The sequence below is a fragment of the Zonotrichia leucophrys genome, chromosome 5 (genome assembly GCF_028769735.1).
Source record: "Zonotrichia leucophrys gambelii isolate GWCS_2022_RI chromosome 5, RI_Zleu_2.0, whole genome shotgun sequence".
Classification (NCBI taxonomy): Eukaryota; Metazoa; Chordata; class Aves; order Passeriformes; family Passerellidae; genus Zonotrichia; species Zonotrichia leucophrys.
The window spans coordinates 31,932,609-31,948,667 of NC_088175.1; the positions used below are offsets into that span (position 1 = coordinate 31,932,609).

General features: G+C 40.9%; 1 protein-coding gene across 11 annotated transcripts in view; it reads right to left on the bottom strand.

The window, feature by feature from the left end:
* Positions 1-16,059, bottom strand: part of MGA (MAX dimerization protein MGA) — a 59,090-nt gene that overhangs the window by 9,969 nt on the left and 33,062 nt on the right. For 6 of the 11 annotated variants that reach the window (XM_064713920.1, XM_064713922.1, XM_064713917.1 and 3 more), the window contains 6 exons: positions 15,576-15,873; positions 13,262-13,885; positions 12,333-12,629; positions 9,255-10,948; positions 2,765-2,889; positions 1,387-1,438 (listed from right to left, as the gene is read on the bottom strand). In XM_064713920.1, coding sequence (XP_064569990.1) covers positions 1,387-1,438; positions 2,765-2,889; positions 9,255-10,948; positions 12,333-12,629; positions 13,262-13,885; positions 15,576-15,873 — 3,090 coding nt within the window. Of the gene's footprint in view, positions 1-447; positions 1,285-1,386; positions 1,439-2,764; positions 2,890-9,254; positions 10,949-12,332; positions 12,630-13,261; positions 13,886-15,575; positions 15,874-16,059 lie in introns of those variants that run through there. The other 5 variants (XM_064713927.1, XM_064713926.1, XM_064713928.1 and 2 more) reach the window with 4 other exon arrangements.

Sequence of the window (16,059 nt, forward strand, 5' to 3'; positions counted from 1 at the left end):
AGATAAAATCACAGCATTACAACAAAATCACATATGTTTGAGCCAAGTATTTTTTGTTTGCTTGTCAAGAAAGTCTACTAATGCATTCAATAATTACATGAAATACAAGAGACTTGAATCTTTCCCTGGAGTTAAACTAGTTTGGTTTCCATTTTCTTTCATAGGTTCATTATGGATTGGTGTCAAAGACATTTTAAGTCAGAATGTGAAAGATGGCATTGACATGTATCACCCCAGGCATCCACCAAAGAGAACGTGGCCAAGTGCTTCTGGTTTTGAATTTGCTGAAGTTTCTAAAACGACTGCCAGACAATAACCAAAATTACTGATCTCCACAGACTGAGAAGTTTGTTACATCATCATTACTCTTTCAGGTTTTGTACAGCTATGCTATATATTTAATGGGGAAGTAATTAACACTGTCTTTTAGATAATTTTAGTATAATTCCACTGATACTCTGATGCCCAGAGTACCAGTGGAAAGATTCCTCAGATTCAGTGATACTATTTCTGAGCCTGCTGGACTAGAAGGAATCTGATGATTTGTCTCCTGAAATGTGGCTCTTGAGAGCCATTTTGCTCTCACAGGCAGACTTGAGCACGGTACAGCTGCAACTGCTCCTGTGTTGGCCATGGGTTCCTGTCAAGGGAGGGCCTTCCAACATGAATGCAAGGGCAGAGAGGAGGACACATGGAAAAGGTAAGGCAGACGGAGCATCCTGGACCCCATGCAGGGTTCTCAGGCAAAGGCACACATCCCATCCTGCTCTAATAGCTAAGACATACACCAGGCTCCCACCACACCCAAAGCCCCACCCCACCACAGAAGGAAGCCCTAGAGCTGATGTCAAGTATATCACAGACAGTTATGGACAGAGAAACTGGCTTCAGAGCCACCCAAAAAAAGGCTCAAGATTCTGAAGGATTGCAGTGAGTTTTGGTTTGGAAGGATTCTGTGACATCTCAACTCGCCTAAACCTATATTCAAACTTCTGTTTTTAGAAATCCTTCATCTAGTGCTGTGCCTATACAATTCTATATACTGTCTTCTTCAACACATGACAATTTTGCTCATTTATTATTTTAAGTGTGCTGTAAAAATTATTCATGCCAAGGATACAAAACCTAAGCAAACACAGTCATAAATAAAAGGCAGATCTTCCTCCCATTGCCAAAGCTGAATCTGAAACCCACTGCCAGCACCAGCCCTTTTGCCTTAAGGATATTTGGACTGAGCAAATCCTTCCCCAGCACATTTGGTTTCTTGCATTTAATCACAAGTATCTGCAAGACAGATTCATCATATTAAGAGCTGCAGGTGAGATGAAAATTTATCTTTAAAATGGAGGTGTGATACTAAAAGGAAAGAGGAGAGCAAACATATACCTTTGAATGTTTTTCTGATAATGTTTCATCCGAAGAATTAGGAGGATGGTATCTGGAAGAAAGGTAAAAAGTTTTTCCCAATGCTACTCATCTCATACACTCTATCCTCATTAACTACATTCCAACAGTCTAGAATTGCTCATTTTTATGCCTTGAAATTAACTTTTCTTGTGTAACTGCATAAAAGCAGGATACTGTTGAGTTTTCTCAAGAAAGTGAACTCTTATCTCCAACATCACCATCCTGGAAATAACTGAGCTGTTCTGAAACCTGTGAAATTATCTCAGAGTGCAAAAGACAAACTATTTCACTATATGCCAAAAGGAATAAATTCAGCTTGCAACTGTTAGCTGCATAAAGTATCTTTTTAAATTATGTTTTGCTTCTGTTTTTAATAAACACAGATTTAATATAGATGGCAGAGCAATCCCTCCCCCACCAAGAACCACCAATCAAAATCCTCAAATTTATTACTATCGTAATATATAATAACAGCAGCTTCCTCATATCTCAGGAGCTGCAACAGAACAAAGAAAACACATTTGAAAATTATTTCTATGAAACATGACATCCGTTTTTCTCGCTCACTGAAAAACCTTCAAAATTTAAAGCAAAGTCACCACTTAAGGATAAAAGTTGAGCTGTTATCCTTAAAGGGGAGGAAAAAAGAGGTAACTATCTGGTACCAAACAGCACCAAACAGTTTTTTCAAAGTTTCAAAAAATAAATCTTCAAACAAAAAGAACAATAGATGCCATGTTCTCTTTTTGTTTGATGCATCTGAGAAACCGCTACAACTATCATTACATTCCTCAAGTAAGCAGTGTTTTTATTTTGCCGTTGTCATTATAAATGCAAGGGCAGTAACAGTAACAAAATTAAACCAACCAAAAAAATTAAGCCAAGCTTTCCAACCATGGCCGACTATATGTCAATAAGAAAATACTTTCTTTGCTGGGGCAATGGTCCTAAAGACAAACCTTTCATTTACAGCATCAGGGATTAACCTAATGACTGCTCCTGCCCAGAAGTCCACCAGCAAGAATAAACAAAGCTTACCAAATCACATGTAACACAAAAACAACCCTGCTAATTTTCAGTTTGCAGGAAGGGAGGCTATTCACTCAATAATTTTACATTGCAAGATACATCCCCATGAATGAATTAATTAAAGGGGAAATAGAAAAAGTCTAAGACACCTTGACACTACTCTTAGTGCTGCCAGCACCATCCTCACAGACACTGGGAAGCACCAGCGCCGAGGAAGGCATGCCAGAAGCCTTGCCTTATCTTGTCACCACATGACACCTGTTGTTTAAGGGAATCACTCGATGGCAGCCAGCAGCAGGATACACAGGTGCTCTCCAGGGGTGCTTACTTCTGCTTGGAGCGTTCGACATGAGCAGCTGTGGCCTTCAGACGGGCAATGTTAATCTTCTCTGAAAGCTCCTCCACGGTCTCAATGTCCACCTGCTCGTCATCCTCTCTGTATTCACACGCATCCTGGAACAGGTTTTGTTTCGGTTTTTTAAAACGAGTATCTACTCAGCAATAGAGCTCAGGCCAAAACAGTTTCACTTCAGTCTCAAATGAGATTACATTGTAACATTTAGAACCATCAAAGAATCAACATCTCCAGCTACTGGCCAGTAAACGGTGCTAAGCAGGGGATTACTTCAACTGTAACCTCCAGGAATTCTTCCCACTAGCAACTCTGTAAAATGCATTTTGGTAAGGGCAGAACCCATCTTTGTCCTTAATGTTCTTATTATGGCTGGGACAAAAGCTTTCACAAGGCAGAATTTTCCTGCCTCCATTTTCCTCCTGCCCTTACAACCTAATATCATAGACTCTTGCTAATTGACTTTTTTACAGAATTTGAAACAGTTACCACCTTAGTAATGGTCTCTCATACCTAAAACAGCAAAAGTCACGATGTCATACAGTCAGGCTTCTTTGGATCACACAGTAAACTGTTTACATGATGATGAGTAAGATTTTGGCTCTTTCCAAAATGCTGTTAAAATGATGCCCAATAATTTTACATATTTCTTATATTCTGAAGAGTATGTTTTCTCCATGCTTGCCTGACCAAGAAAACTTGCTATTTTGTGAAGAGAGAGGTAAGGAACAACTGCAGTTCTGTAGGAACAAAGAGTTAAATATCAATCCTGTGGCCATCTGTAAATCCAGGTGATACCCCTCTCCCCAGAAAACATGCCTATTCAACCAATTGTTTTGTATTACAGTTTTTAGTGAAGCTTTTTACATTACAATCTTTGGTCTGATGACAATGAAGAACTCTTTCTCCTTAAGCAAGGAAATGTGATAACACTTCCATTCTCTACTCCATTTCACCCAGTTCCCTGAACTACCCTGACTAAACAAAAACAATTCAAACAAAGATACTATTTAAATCACAGAACTACTGAACAGATACTGCCATTATGTTGAAAATACTCCACGTACAAGAGGTAGTGCCAGCATTGATCTATTTCTTTATATAAAGAGCACTTCACATTCTTGCCTGCTCTCTTGGATCATTCATAAATCCACCTTGATGCTGAAAGCCTCCTGATACTTTCTCTAAGCTTTTCCACTTCATAGAGTACCATTTCTGTGACTCTTAAGTGCAAGAGATGCATACTGGTTTTGTTCAGTGGGCAGGACTATTCTGTCTTAACTACATTTGGACATCATTACATTGCAGGAAACATGGTCTGGTAGGGTGGTTCAAAAAAGATGCTATAATCCAGAGAGAAATAGGAAAAACACCCAGGAAATTAGCTTACCATAGAAGCACTGCTGTCATAAAGCTTTCCAGTGCTGATAAGTTATAACGGACTAATCAAAGGATTGAGAGCAATTTTCCAGGCTAGAGCTGCTCTAGAATTGCAACAGTTTGTATAGTATCATATAAAAAAATGGTATTCAAAACCCAATATGTGGTATCTTTATCATGAAAGATGGACAAGATAAAACAGAAGTAAAAAACTCCGTTGCCCACCAAGAACTTAATATCCTAAAAGTTTACACATTTTGAATGTGGACATATGAAAAACAGAAGTATTTTTTTGTTCTTACATCTAGCAACAAAGGGGAAAATACTTCTGGTTCGTAGATCTTTCCTCTCTACCCCTGAATTCCTAGCAACAAGACAATATCACAATCATGAAGATCACCAGAAGTAAGTCGTTCTGACATTAAGAACAGCTATTCCTATAGAAGTACTGCCAATTTGCCATAGGCTGAACCTTATCCATAGCCCAGCATGATCCCTGAAGATGCTTGTGGAAGCCCTACCTTTCTAGCATCACTCAATCCATACTACTTTCCAAACTACTTCCTGTAATCACATAAATTCTAAATGCCTTTGAGTAAGGGTGAAATACCTTATAGAATGAAGACACCAGAGGAGCAATACCATTCTACAACAGAGTTCTGAAGCTGTTATGGAAATTACAGCTTTCTCCCCTCTCTTCATTTCAATGCCTGCTTCTAAGCCCTCTCCTCTGATTTTTGTCTGTTCCAGGCAGCCTAAACCCCTATTGCTACTACCTAAAGAGCAAATTACTGATGGTAGAGGATCCTCAGCAACAGTGCTGAGGGAAGAGGTTACAAGACAGTGGATGTCATTATACATTACCCAAGGAAATGTGTAATTTCCAAAGCTGCCTTCTGTGCTACAACGTCTGCAGGTTTCACACATGCTCTGAACTAAAAGCTGACAACATGCAAGACATTGTTAGAATTTATATTGTCCACAAAATGTAACACTTGCACTTTGTAGGAAGCTTACCATTTCACAATAATTGATAACAGTCCTTATAATTTCAGTGTTTGGCTCAGAAAAAGAATGACTGAAAAACACTTTTAAACAACACTTACAATGCAGTACCATGCCAGACATAGAAGTTGTTTTTAGAGTAGTAAGCTGAACCATGGGACTCTTATCTGTAGCATTACAGTACCAGAACAAACCCTGGCATGGTCTTGGCTCACGCCAACAAGGACTTGTGAACAATCAGGAGCCCAGGCCAAGCAGCCCTTCTCAGCAGGAGCTCCATGTGCAATCATCCTGCCTTGGAGATCAAGAGTTTAACATCACCTCAAACCATTGCACTTGAATCTGTTCAGACAGCAGGTCCCGATACTCATTAGTCTGCTTCTACAGAAATTCCCAGAAAGTTTTATTCATATCACCAAACCCACAATGATTAACCATCCTAAGCTTGTCTTGATGCAGCTCAGAGTAGGAAATGCAAAAGGGAAAAGATACCATCTCAGGAACCTTCTTTCTGTTGACCAGAGACTAGAACAGTCTCTATGTCAAGGACACAAAGTCAGCACAAGGTAAGAGGGTACTCTGAAGGGCATTGATGTGCAAAACTAAGAACAATTAACCAGTGTGAGAAAATGTGCTAAAGAATAAACACTAATAGCTACTACAGGTAGGCAGCAATCTTCCTGACTCTCACTGGAGTTCTCTAAGGTTTAAGTGGCCATTTGCTGAGCAACCAAAACCAGTCCACACTCCCAACTAATAGAAGAAGAGCTGTCTTAAGTATTTCCACTAAACAAAACTGTTAGTGGACATGCACGTACTCTTTGCTTCTGTTTCCACTAGTTTAATGAAGCAGATAAACATCCTCTACCTTACATCATCTGACTTCATCCAGTCTGACAAACAATACCAGTGCAGCCTATCTTGTAAGCACTATGATGAGAGAAGAGTACATCCCAGTGAAAAATAACAAGTTTAATTCCAAAACTGATTTCTCCATTAGGCATTGACATGCTAGCTCAACTAGCCAGCAACAGCAATTAACAAATCAAATTCCAGGCAGGTTTTTACAGTCCCCTGAGATCTCATTCCTCAGCTTGACTGCTCTAGAACCAAAGTTAGCTTATTGTATTTGTGTGAGCTTGCAGTGAAGACATACCCTTACATGGCTTTCCAAGTCATATCAGCCAAAACCTGGGTGGTAAATTTCATCCAAAACAAACATTTCTTATAATCTCTAATATTACTCATTTGCTTAATCATCCTTTTGCAGGATGAAAGAAAACAGTTTTCAAACACCAACCTTGATAGAAGACTACTCTGTGACCTAGACACTATTGTTGGTTCACCAACAAAATTCCTAGGACTACCATGTCAGAGAAGTTTATCTGGCATCAGGAATGAATTAACAGTGGTTCTCAAAACTTAATAATAACTCTGCTCAAGTTATTAAAGGATACAGGAGGTATGAAACTGCCACCACCCAACTGAAGACAAGGCACCAACAATTCAGTTTTCCACTTAAAAGGAACTTCCAAAAATAACATCTGTATTTCACCTTCATACAGTTGAGATGCTATTGTCTTGTCTGAGACCAGCAAGCTGGAATATGAACTGATTAGTCAATTTTTCTGGAAGTTGAAGAGATTCTCTAAAAGCCAGAGTTGTTCACTTGGCTATCACGGAATAATAGAATATCCTGAGTTAGAAGAGACCCACAAGGATCATTGAAATCCATGTCTTGGCCCCGCACAGCACCATCCCCAAGAATCACACCATGTGCCTGTGAGCATTATCCAAACTTTTCTTGAACTCTGTCAGGCTGGTGCTGTGACCTCTTCCCTGGGGTGCCTGTTCAAGTGCCCACTCACCCTCTGGGTGAAAAACCCTTTCCTAATATGCAACCTAAACCTCCCCTGACCCAACTTCATCTCATTCCCATGGGTTCTGTCACTGGTTACCACAGAGGAGAGATCAGTGCTCCCCCTCATATTCCTCTCATGAGGAAGTTGCAGACTGCAATGAGGTCTCCCATTGGTCTGCTCCAGGCTGAACAGACCAAATTATCTCAGCTACTCATTACAGAGCTGCTCCTCACTCTTGTAAGGCCTTTTGCCACCCTCACAGCCCTCCTTTGGATGCTTTCCAACAGCTTCATGTCCTTTATATATAGTGGCACTCTAAGCTGCACACAGGGCTCGAGGTAAGGCCACCCCAGAGCAGAGCAGAGCAGAGCCAGAGCCAGAGCCAGACAATCCCCTCCCTTGCCTGGCTGGCCATGCTGTGCCTGATGCCCTCCAGGACAAGCTTGACCTTTCAGGATGCCAGGGCACTGCTGACTCACATCCAGTTTGCCACAGCCCAGGACTCCTGGGTCCCTTTCCACGGCACTGCTCTCCAGCCTCTCCTTCTCCAGGCTGTTTGTACACCCAGGGCTGCCCCATCTCAGGTGCAGAATCTGGCACCTGCCCTTGTTAAACTTCACATGGTTGGTCTCTCTGCAGGGCCTCTCCACCTTTGACAGTCAACAGCTCCTCCCAGTTTGCATCTCCAGCAAACTTACCAAGCATCCCTTCCAGTCGTGCCTGCACACGATTTATGAAGATGCTGAGGAGCACAGGCCTGAGGATGGAGCCCTGGGGAACCACACTAGTGATCAGTCACCAGTCTGATGTCACCCCATTCACTAACACCTTTCACACCTGACCCATGATCCAGCTGCTCACTCATCACTTGACGTGTTTATCCTGACAACTGCTGGACATTTTGTCTAGAAGGATCCTGTGAGATAAAGGATCAAACGCTTTACTGAAATCCAAAAAGATTGAATCAAGTGGCTTCCAACCAGTCAGCTGGGGGGTAACCTCAGGGACCTTCCTAACTTGTTCCTCAAGCAGCCTGAAGTCTGCTCTCCTCATAACCAGGGTTGAAGTCTTGCTGGCACTTTTCCTCCTGTCACCAGAGATTTGAACTGGATTTTTTCGTGGCTGCTGTGGCCAAGACAGCAGACAACTGCCATTTCACTCTGCCTTACCAAGCAGCAGTTCAAGGAGGGCACCTTTCCTAGCTGGCTCCTGTAGTACCTGTACCAAGAAGTTATTGCCCAGGTGCTCTAGGAATCCTCTAGACCAGGCTGTACCGAAGAACTCTAGTCTGATTTTCAACTGCAAGGGGATTACATTAACACAAAAGGACTAAAAGAATTCTATCCTGAAGACACAACCATTATGTCTCCTTTTTTAAATTTGTCTGTTTTTCAACTTCTCCAGTTTAATTCTTCTCTTTTCACTTGTATCTCATTCCAAGAAACAGCTATCTTAGTTCATATGTCCATTTCACTAATTCATAAAACAGCTTCATAATTTTAAATAACAAAGCACTGTTTCTTAAGTCATGTAGTGATATGTAAGAAGCAAAGGAATTACACACTGGATTACTTTATTTTAAATTTTGGGTTATATTTGATGGGAATTTTATGAGCGTTAAAATCTAAATGTATTTTAACTACACTAACCACAACGTTTTACCCTTTTCTGTGACTTTTGGAGCAATTTGTTTTCTATCAAATACAGAATGACAGCTCTCACATAGTATTTAAATGTATTTACTTAAAAAAGGTATTCAAGAATGGATTAAAATACTCCTTTCAGAAATAAATGTTAACTAAGGCTACAAAAACTAAATAGAAGGAAACATCTTAAAATAACAAATACTAGGTTGGCCACTACTTTTTTAGATCATTAAGTCATCATTTGCTCACAAGTAAGCAAATTATTTGAGTAAACACTGGAGGAAGACAACCTGCAACAGTTCTATAACAAATTGTTCAACAGAACTCCTGTTATCTGAAAACCAGGCAATTTCTACAAGGCCACTATAATGCTACCTAAAAAAAAGCATGCAACTAAGAAATGAAAGATATTTCCACTTGGAACCCCAATTTACACTTCCTAAAGAAACTAGAAGTCCAAAACACAAACATCATACTCTGTCTTTCAAATTCATGGGTTATGACAAGTTAGTTGGTCAATTAAAAAAAATAAATAAAAGAAAAAAATCCCTTCATAAACAGCTAAATGCTTACCACTTTTTCAACATCTATTTCCTCTTCACTTGGGAAGTCAGAAGCACCATCCAGCATGTCATCAGCAGAATCATCAGTTTTTTCATCCTCTTCTTCCTCTTCCTCATCTTCCTCCTCATCCTCTTCCATATCATCAGCAGTTATATCAATAGTGGGCATGTAATCCTTTTTGCGTGCCCTCTGTTCTGGTGCTGTCAGGAAGTCACCTTTCTCTGACGTATCAGCTTTTTTATCTACTTCACTTCTATTTTCTAAAGGGGGTACAATACTAGATATTTTGCTCCAAGAACTGTTAACATGTGTTAGGATATCATGGCCTGCTTTCATTTCTTCCAGAGAATCACAAGCACCTTTTTCTTTGCTTTTACTGCCGTCCTGCCTAGCTATGTTTCCTTTGCCTTCCTCCATATCAGCCCTAGGCTCTTCTCCTGAAGCATTACCCAGTTCTTTAGCACAACCAATTTCAGACCTACTTCTTGTTTTCTCTACTATGTTTTCCACCTCTATAGAGCCCTTGTACTCCCTCCTTTCCATATCTGGCTGGGCAGCATCACCCTGGAATTCTTGTTTGTTCTCAAACAGTTCAGCCTCACTTTGTTCCTCCTTGATCTTCACCTGTGTATCTTGCTCTTGTTGACTATGTAACTGCCCAGAACTTGCTCTGTTGTCCTCATCCATCTGTGTCTGTGCATCCTCTTCCTCCTCTTTTATTGGTTTCTCCTCCCATTCAGCATGTGTTTGTTCCTTCCCATGGTTCCTCAACTGTGCAGCCTCCCGATTCTCAAGACTCTGTGAATGTGCATTATCCAGAGGAGCAACCAAAGACTCATCTGATGACCCACAAACAGAGTTAGCTGAAACTGCCTCCACAAGAGTTTCAGAACTGACAGAATCCTCTTTCTCTTCAGAAGCCCCTTTTTCTTCCTCATCATTAGGTTTCTCACTGATGTACGAATGGTCAGATGATATGACATCTGCAGAAACATCATGCTGAGAAGAAAAGCTGTCATCACAAGAACTCTCTAGCACCACTGAGTTCTTCTCCACTATCTCTAATGCAGTGGAATTCCTATCACCACTAGGTGTGACTGTGGCAGATGCTGATCCTTCAACAGCATTTGACTGGTTAATCGACAACTCATCTTCTTCTTGTTTCCCATGTGGCACTGTGACATCAGACTCTGTAACTTCTGTGTCACCTGAGCATGGAGCCTTCCCATTCTCCTTCTGCTGAGCAGCACCTGAGTCCTCTTTCTTGCATATTTTCCTGTAATCCTTCTTCATCTGCAGAGATGCAAAATGGTGAAGAATAGAGTTTGGCACTGTCTTCTGTCCTGGGAGCTGAAGTAAAGCAAAACTTCCAGACTGCAAAGGTATGAGATTAGCGGTGGTGGCTGACAGACCAGCCGAGCTGCAGGCTATTTTAGACTCGGAGGCTGTTTGGTTTGTGACATTGCTGACAGCAGAAGAAGCGATCCTCAGAGTCAGAGTGCCTGCCTGTGACACAAAACTTGATACCGAAGGAAGAAGAGAAGATGCTTGAGTGGCTGGGTTGGATGGGGGGGATAGCTTGGGTACTGCAGTTGGTACAGCTGAATTTGCAGCAGGAGAAGTGGAAGACACAGAGGAAGTGGGAGAAACAGGTGACTCAGGAGGCTTGGAAGGTGCAGGTAAACGGATTCCTACAATAGATCCTGTGAGGAAAACAAAACATCAACTGAGACTCTCAAAGCAGCTTTTTTTTTTCCACTTTTAGTATTTGATGCTGTGCTAGAAACAGACTCCATTCTCAAGGACCATAATGGAATCAGGTGTTTGACCTCCAGCTCTCAGCGGAAAAGTTGGTCATACATAAAGACATTATAAACTTGCATTTTTTTAAGTAACACCACAATGAAACACATGAATTGGCCATTCTAAAACTAACAGACTTGATGTTAAGTTCAAGCATTGAGCTTTTTGATCAAAAAAGACATAGCATTGGAAGTCTTGCATTTTACTTTCCCATTTTACATTTATTGGAAAACGAGGAAATAGGGGTTTTTCAGAGAAAAAAGAAAGTAAAAAATAGTATTTAATTTTAAAATATTTTTGTTTTTCTTTTGAAAAAAGACTTCCAAAGAGGAAAAACTATGCCAAAATTACACAGTTATACTACCACATTTTACCTTTATGAACTCTTCTGCAGCATTTCAATACTTCATAAACAAGAAGGAAAAGTATTACCAACTGGCAACTAGTTTCTCTTGTTCAGCAAGAGCCTCAAAACAGAAAGAAATTAAATAAACTTCTTGACACCTCATGCTCAAACCTCAACTAAAGCTCAGCATTGTTTGCTCCCCTCCCCAGTTTTATCTACTGTGCTTGCTTCTGCTCTCCCTTCTACCCCACTCTAACTCCCTCTCTTTGAGGTGTGTTTTGAAATAGGGAGAACAGAAGAGTAAACCTGCATTCAAAGTATATTTGGGTTAGAATTTACAAATACATACAACAGCACACCAACCTGCAATTTCTAACTCTTCTAACCCTGTCTTCAACTGTGTATTAGAGAAAAAAGCTGAAAATCACACTTATTTTTCTTTTCACACTCTTAAGGAGGAAAAAACCTGGCAATTCTGTATTGTAGTACAACATTTCATCTGAATATCTTCTGTAAACACACTAACCAACCTCAAAACGTAACAAAAACAGAGTAGCACTCCAATGAAACATGGGTAACAGCTCATTCTCTTTAAGAGAATCTCCAACAAGAATTGTTTTTGAATCACCAGGTTGAGTCTTGTAAGCTGTGACAGTACAATGGACATGGCTTCACTGCCACACATACACATAGGCTCTTTTACTTGCTCCCAAATTTTGTTGACTTAGCTATTAACTGCACTTTCTGAACATTATACACATGGTATTTAAGTTGCATTGCAGCTGAATAATTGCACTATGTTCTTCAACTAGTCACACAGAACTTGGGACTCTGTTCAGTTACTTTCAGCAGGTGAAAGCATCACAGAGACATTTATCTCCTTGCTCATTTCTGAGTGACACACCAGTCAGTCGTGAAAGAAGCACTGGCCTTCGTACCTGGATTGCGGAGCATCACTGGTTGCACGCTGGGCTGAGCACCCGCAGCTCGAACCTGCTGCAGGGGAACAAGCTGGATGATCTGCCCATTGGGATGTCTGAACAGGTTCACAGCCCCAGGGCTCCTCAGGGGCTGCAGGACCATCTTCTGCCTCTGTGCCACCTGCGTGTTCAGCGGCCGCAGAGCAGAGGCTGTCTGGTGCACCGGAATCAGCAGCAATCGAGGTCCAACGCGTTTGTCTGTTCCAGGAGCTATCTTTGGGGGAGTCTTATTCGCAGCTTGTGGAGCAGCATCTTCTGAAATATTTTAACAAGTTACAAAAAAAAAAAAAAATCACTTTAAGAGACTACAAATCCTACAATGCCTACAAATCAAGCATTATTCTTAATAAATACAAATGCAAATATTTTGGAAACAACTGCATCTCTTTTAAATTTATTCAAAAGCAAGTTTTTCTCTTTTTATCCACAGAATGCATGGAACAAACCAGGTCAAAACAGTTTTGGGTTTTTTCTGTGTAGTTCCACTGACATTTTTCAACCATGACACAGGACAGTAATTCCCAACCTAATTCCTGAACTCTGTGCCAACCATGAAATTCTAGCAGTCATAACTGTGCTATATATGTCTATAGGTCAAGGGATGACGTAATGCTTCCCGCTCACTTCATCGCAGTCACTGACCAGACAGTTACATTTTTTCCCTTTCTCTACCAGCATAGACTGGTATACAAGAATACAAAAAGTAACTTAAGAGATGACTTTAGGGTGATGAATAGGACTTTTTACCCTGTTTTTGAAAGGGGGACAAGGCAAGTGAGTCCATATTTAAAATTAAACCAGACACAGACTGTATCACAGCTGTGAAAAGAAGCAGAATTAAAAAAAACAAGTGTGTGCAGTAATAATCCAAAGCACCTAAGCATTACCTCTTTTTGGAGGACTTGAATTAACTCCTGATAGTATCACTGGAACAGAGGCAGCAGAGGAAGTCAGTGTGGTCACCACAGGCGTAGTTGCTGCAGCTGTTGTCAGTACAACTGTAGAGGTGGATGTTGTGACAACAGCACAAGTAACAGTTGGTGGTGTTACTACAGGTTTTGGGAGCGGAGCAGCTGCTACTGCTGCAACAATCCCTGTTGTTTTTGTTGTGTTCACAGTAGCAGTAGCAGTGGTGGATGGAGTAGTACAGGTGCTGATTCCAGGTGTTGCAGGAGCAGCTGTAACTGCAGTTGCAGGAGGAGAGCAGGGAGGTTCACCAGCTTTTGTCTGGCAAGGAGTGGTCACAGTAGATGGTGCTACACTGGTACTTTCCACAGTAACTGTAGAAGTGGTGGCAGCTGCAGTGACTGCAGAAGTGACTGTGCACAGAGCTGGAGATGGCACTGAAGGAACCACAGGAGCAATAACAGTGATTGGTGTGGGCTTGATACTCAGAAACTGTCGCCCTGAGGCCGCCTGGCGTGTGCTCACTCCAGGAACCTTCTGCTGCAGAGCTCCTGCTTTGTTTATCACAAACTGGGTAAACACACCACCAGGTGAGGGTCGGGTAGCTGCAAATAAAAACTTGCAGGTCAAAATTTTAATAGATTTCCTCTTTGCCTTTCATGAGTTGCTACAACTGTAATTTCAGCATGAATTTGAGCCTCCTTTTTCTATGTACCTTGTAATTAAATCAAAACCTTTATGGTAGTCCTGGATACGCCTTACATGTTAGAAAGACCTCTGCCTTATTCCACTACTGTAGCTTTTTACTGCATTTCTTCCCAGATACACAAAAGAATCAGCTTTTGAAGGGGTGTTCTTCATCGTGAAACTATGGACAATCCTAACTAACAGTGCAGGAAAACAAGCATTTAAATGAAATAATGGGCTCTAAGTATTTTCTACACATCAAATTCTTTGTGTAACAGCTTGTGTCATCTTTCATTTTTTACTGCTTCTTGATTTTCATCCCCCTTCTACTGTATTCATCTTACACAGACAGAGGGAAAAGGGATGGGAAGGATACAGAGTTTCCGCTTCTAATTGCACTGACATTCCAACAACTGTAGACTAGATGGAACAAATTTAACCAATGGAAATGAATCACTGTTAGGAAGATCCTTTACCTCATCCCTTACCCTCCAAGGGACCAGAATACTGCATTTACATTACCCCAGATGCCTACGGATGAGTACAACAGCATAGAGATTATGGACCAAGACCAACTTAAACACTGCAGTTATTCATGCACACAGCATTCTTAACCCAGATTATGCCAGAACTGGTACTTTTAACTTAAATCACATGTGTTGCAATGACTTCACCCACCAATGAAACACAGCCAGCTCTTTCATACTGCATGAACACACAAAGCAACAAGTTTTATTACAGGACAAGAAAAACAACATACCCATTTACGCGGCAAAGAAAATTTAGGCAGAAAGAATAACAGATTATCAATCAGAAATTAAAGTTTTTCCAGGACACAGGAAACATCCTTTTCCCTTGCAAAGCTTCAGATCTTTAAATAATGTGTGGGATTATGTGGATGGGTACTAGTCTTCTCTTTTTAAAGTCATGCAAAATGCAATCATTAAGGGCAACTTCCTCTCTTGCCACACTGGGGTAACCATTTCAGTACCAACTCAGATACACAAGTAACTCATGAATCTTCCAGTTTTGTTGGTTTTTTTTTAAAACTCAAAGTGCTGTCTAAATCCAACCCTGTTTAGCTTGTGAAATCCAATGAGATTAGAGACTGGGGTGGTTATTGGCTGCACACCTGTTGTTTCACTAATCCAGATTTGGACCATCTTGTCTTTCACTGCTGCTTCACACTTCTTTGGTCATCACAAGAATTATGAGCGCAACATCAACCGAAAATCTAATCAGTGAAGAACCACGTATTAGTGGTACTTTACTTGTTTGAGGTTATTCTGTGTTTGATGAAAAGCAATTAAAAATTACAGAAACTCCAAAAATTCCAGTTTGTATTTGGAGAGTATCCATCCACTCTCATCTCTTGAAAACATGTACTAGCAGCATTAATAAAACAACTAATAGTCAACATCTGTAATCTTACTCTGAAGTCAAAATAAAACTTTCTGTTTTGAGGTTATTTACTGCAGAGGCATTTTAGGTAGGCAATGCAGCCAAAGGCAGCATGCACTGTTGCACAGAAATCAACATTAACACTGTACACTCACTCTGTACTTCAGCTTCACGCAATTTAAAACACAGTAATAAGTTCCAACCTACCTATCTGTCTCTGTGCTGGGACATGGGTTTTCAGAGTCGTCACAGTGGGGGTTGAAGTACTGCTGGTGGAAGATGTAGTTTTAGGAGCTGATGTTGTGGGCCCCTGGACTGGTGGTGTCCCAGAAGCAGGAGTTTTAGCACTGGGTGCTACCTTGGAGATCACAGTACTGAGGGCTGCAATATCAAGTACTGTGGGCTGCAGCCTGCCTGTGATATAAGCTGCTAGCCGATTGGCAGGATGCAATGCCCCCATCTGTCCCAAAAGCAGTTTGGCCTGAGGATACCTTTTATCATTAACCTGAAAAAAGGGGAAAAGGGAAACTTTGTGAAAAGAACGCTAATTCACCACTTCTGGAAAAGTGTTTCATTCTGTGGGACTTCTAAATGTCCTTTTCAAAGAACCATTGCAATTCCGACTTGGAATTCCTAGTTTTCTCACTGCTCAGGAGAACTTCAAACAACTCTTGTTTAATCTTTGTAATAT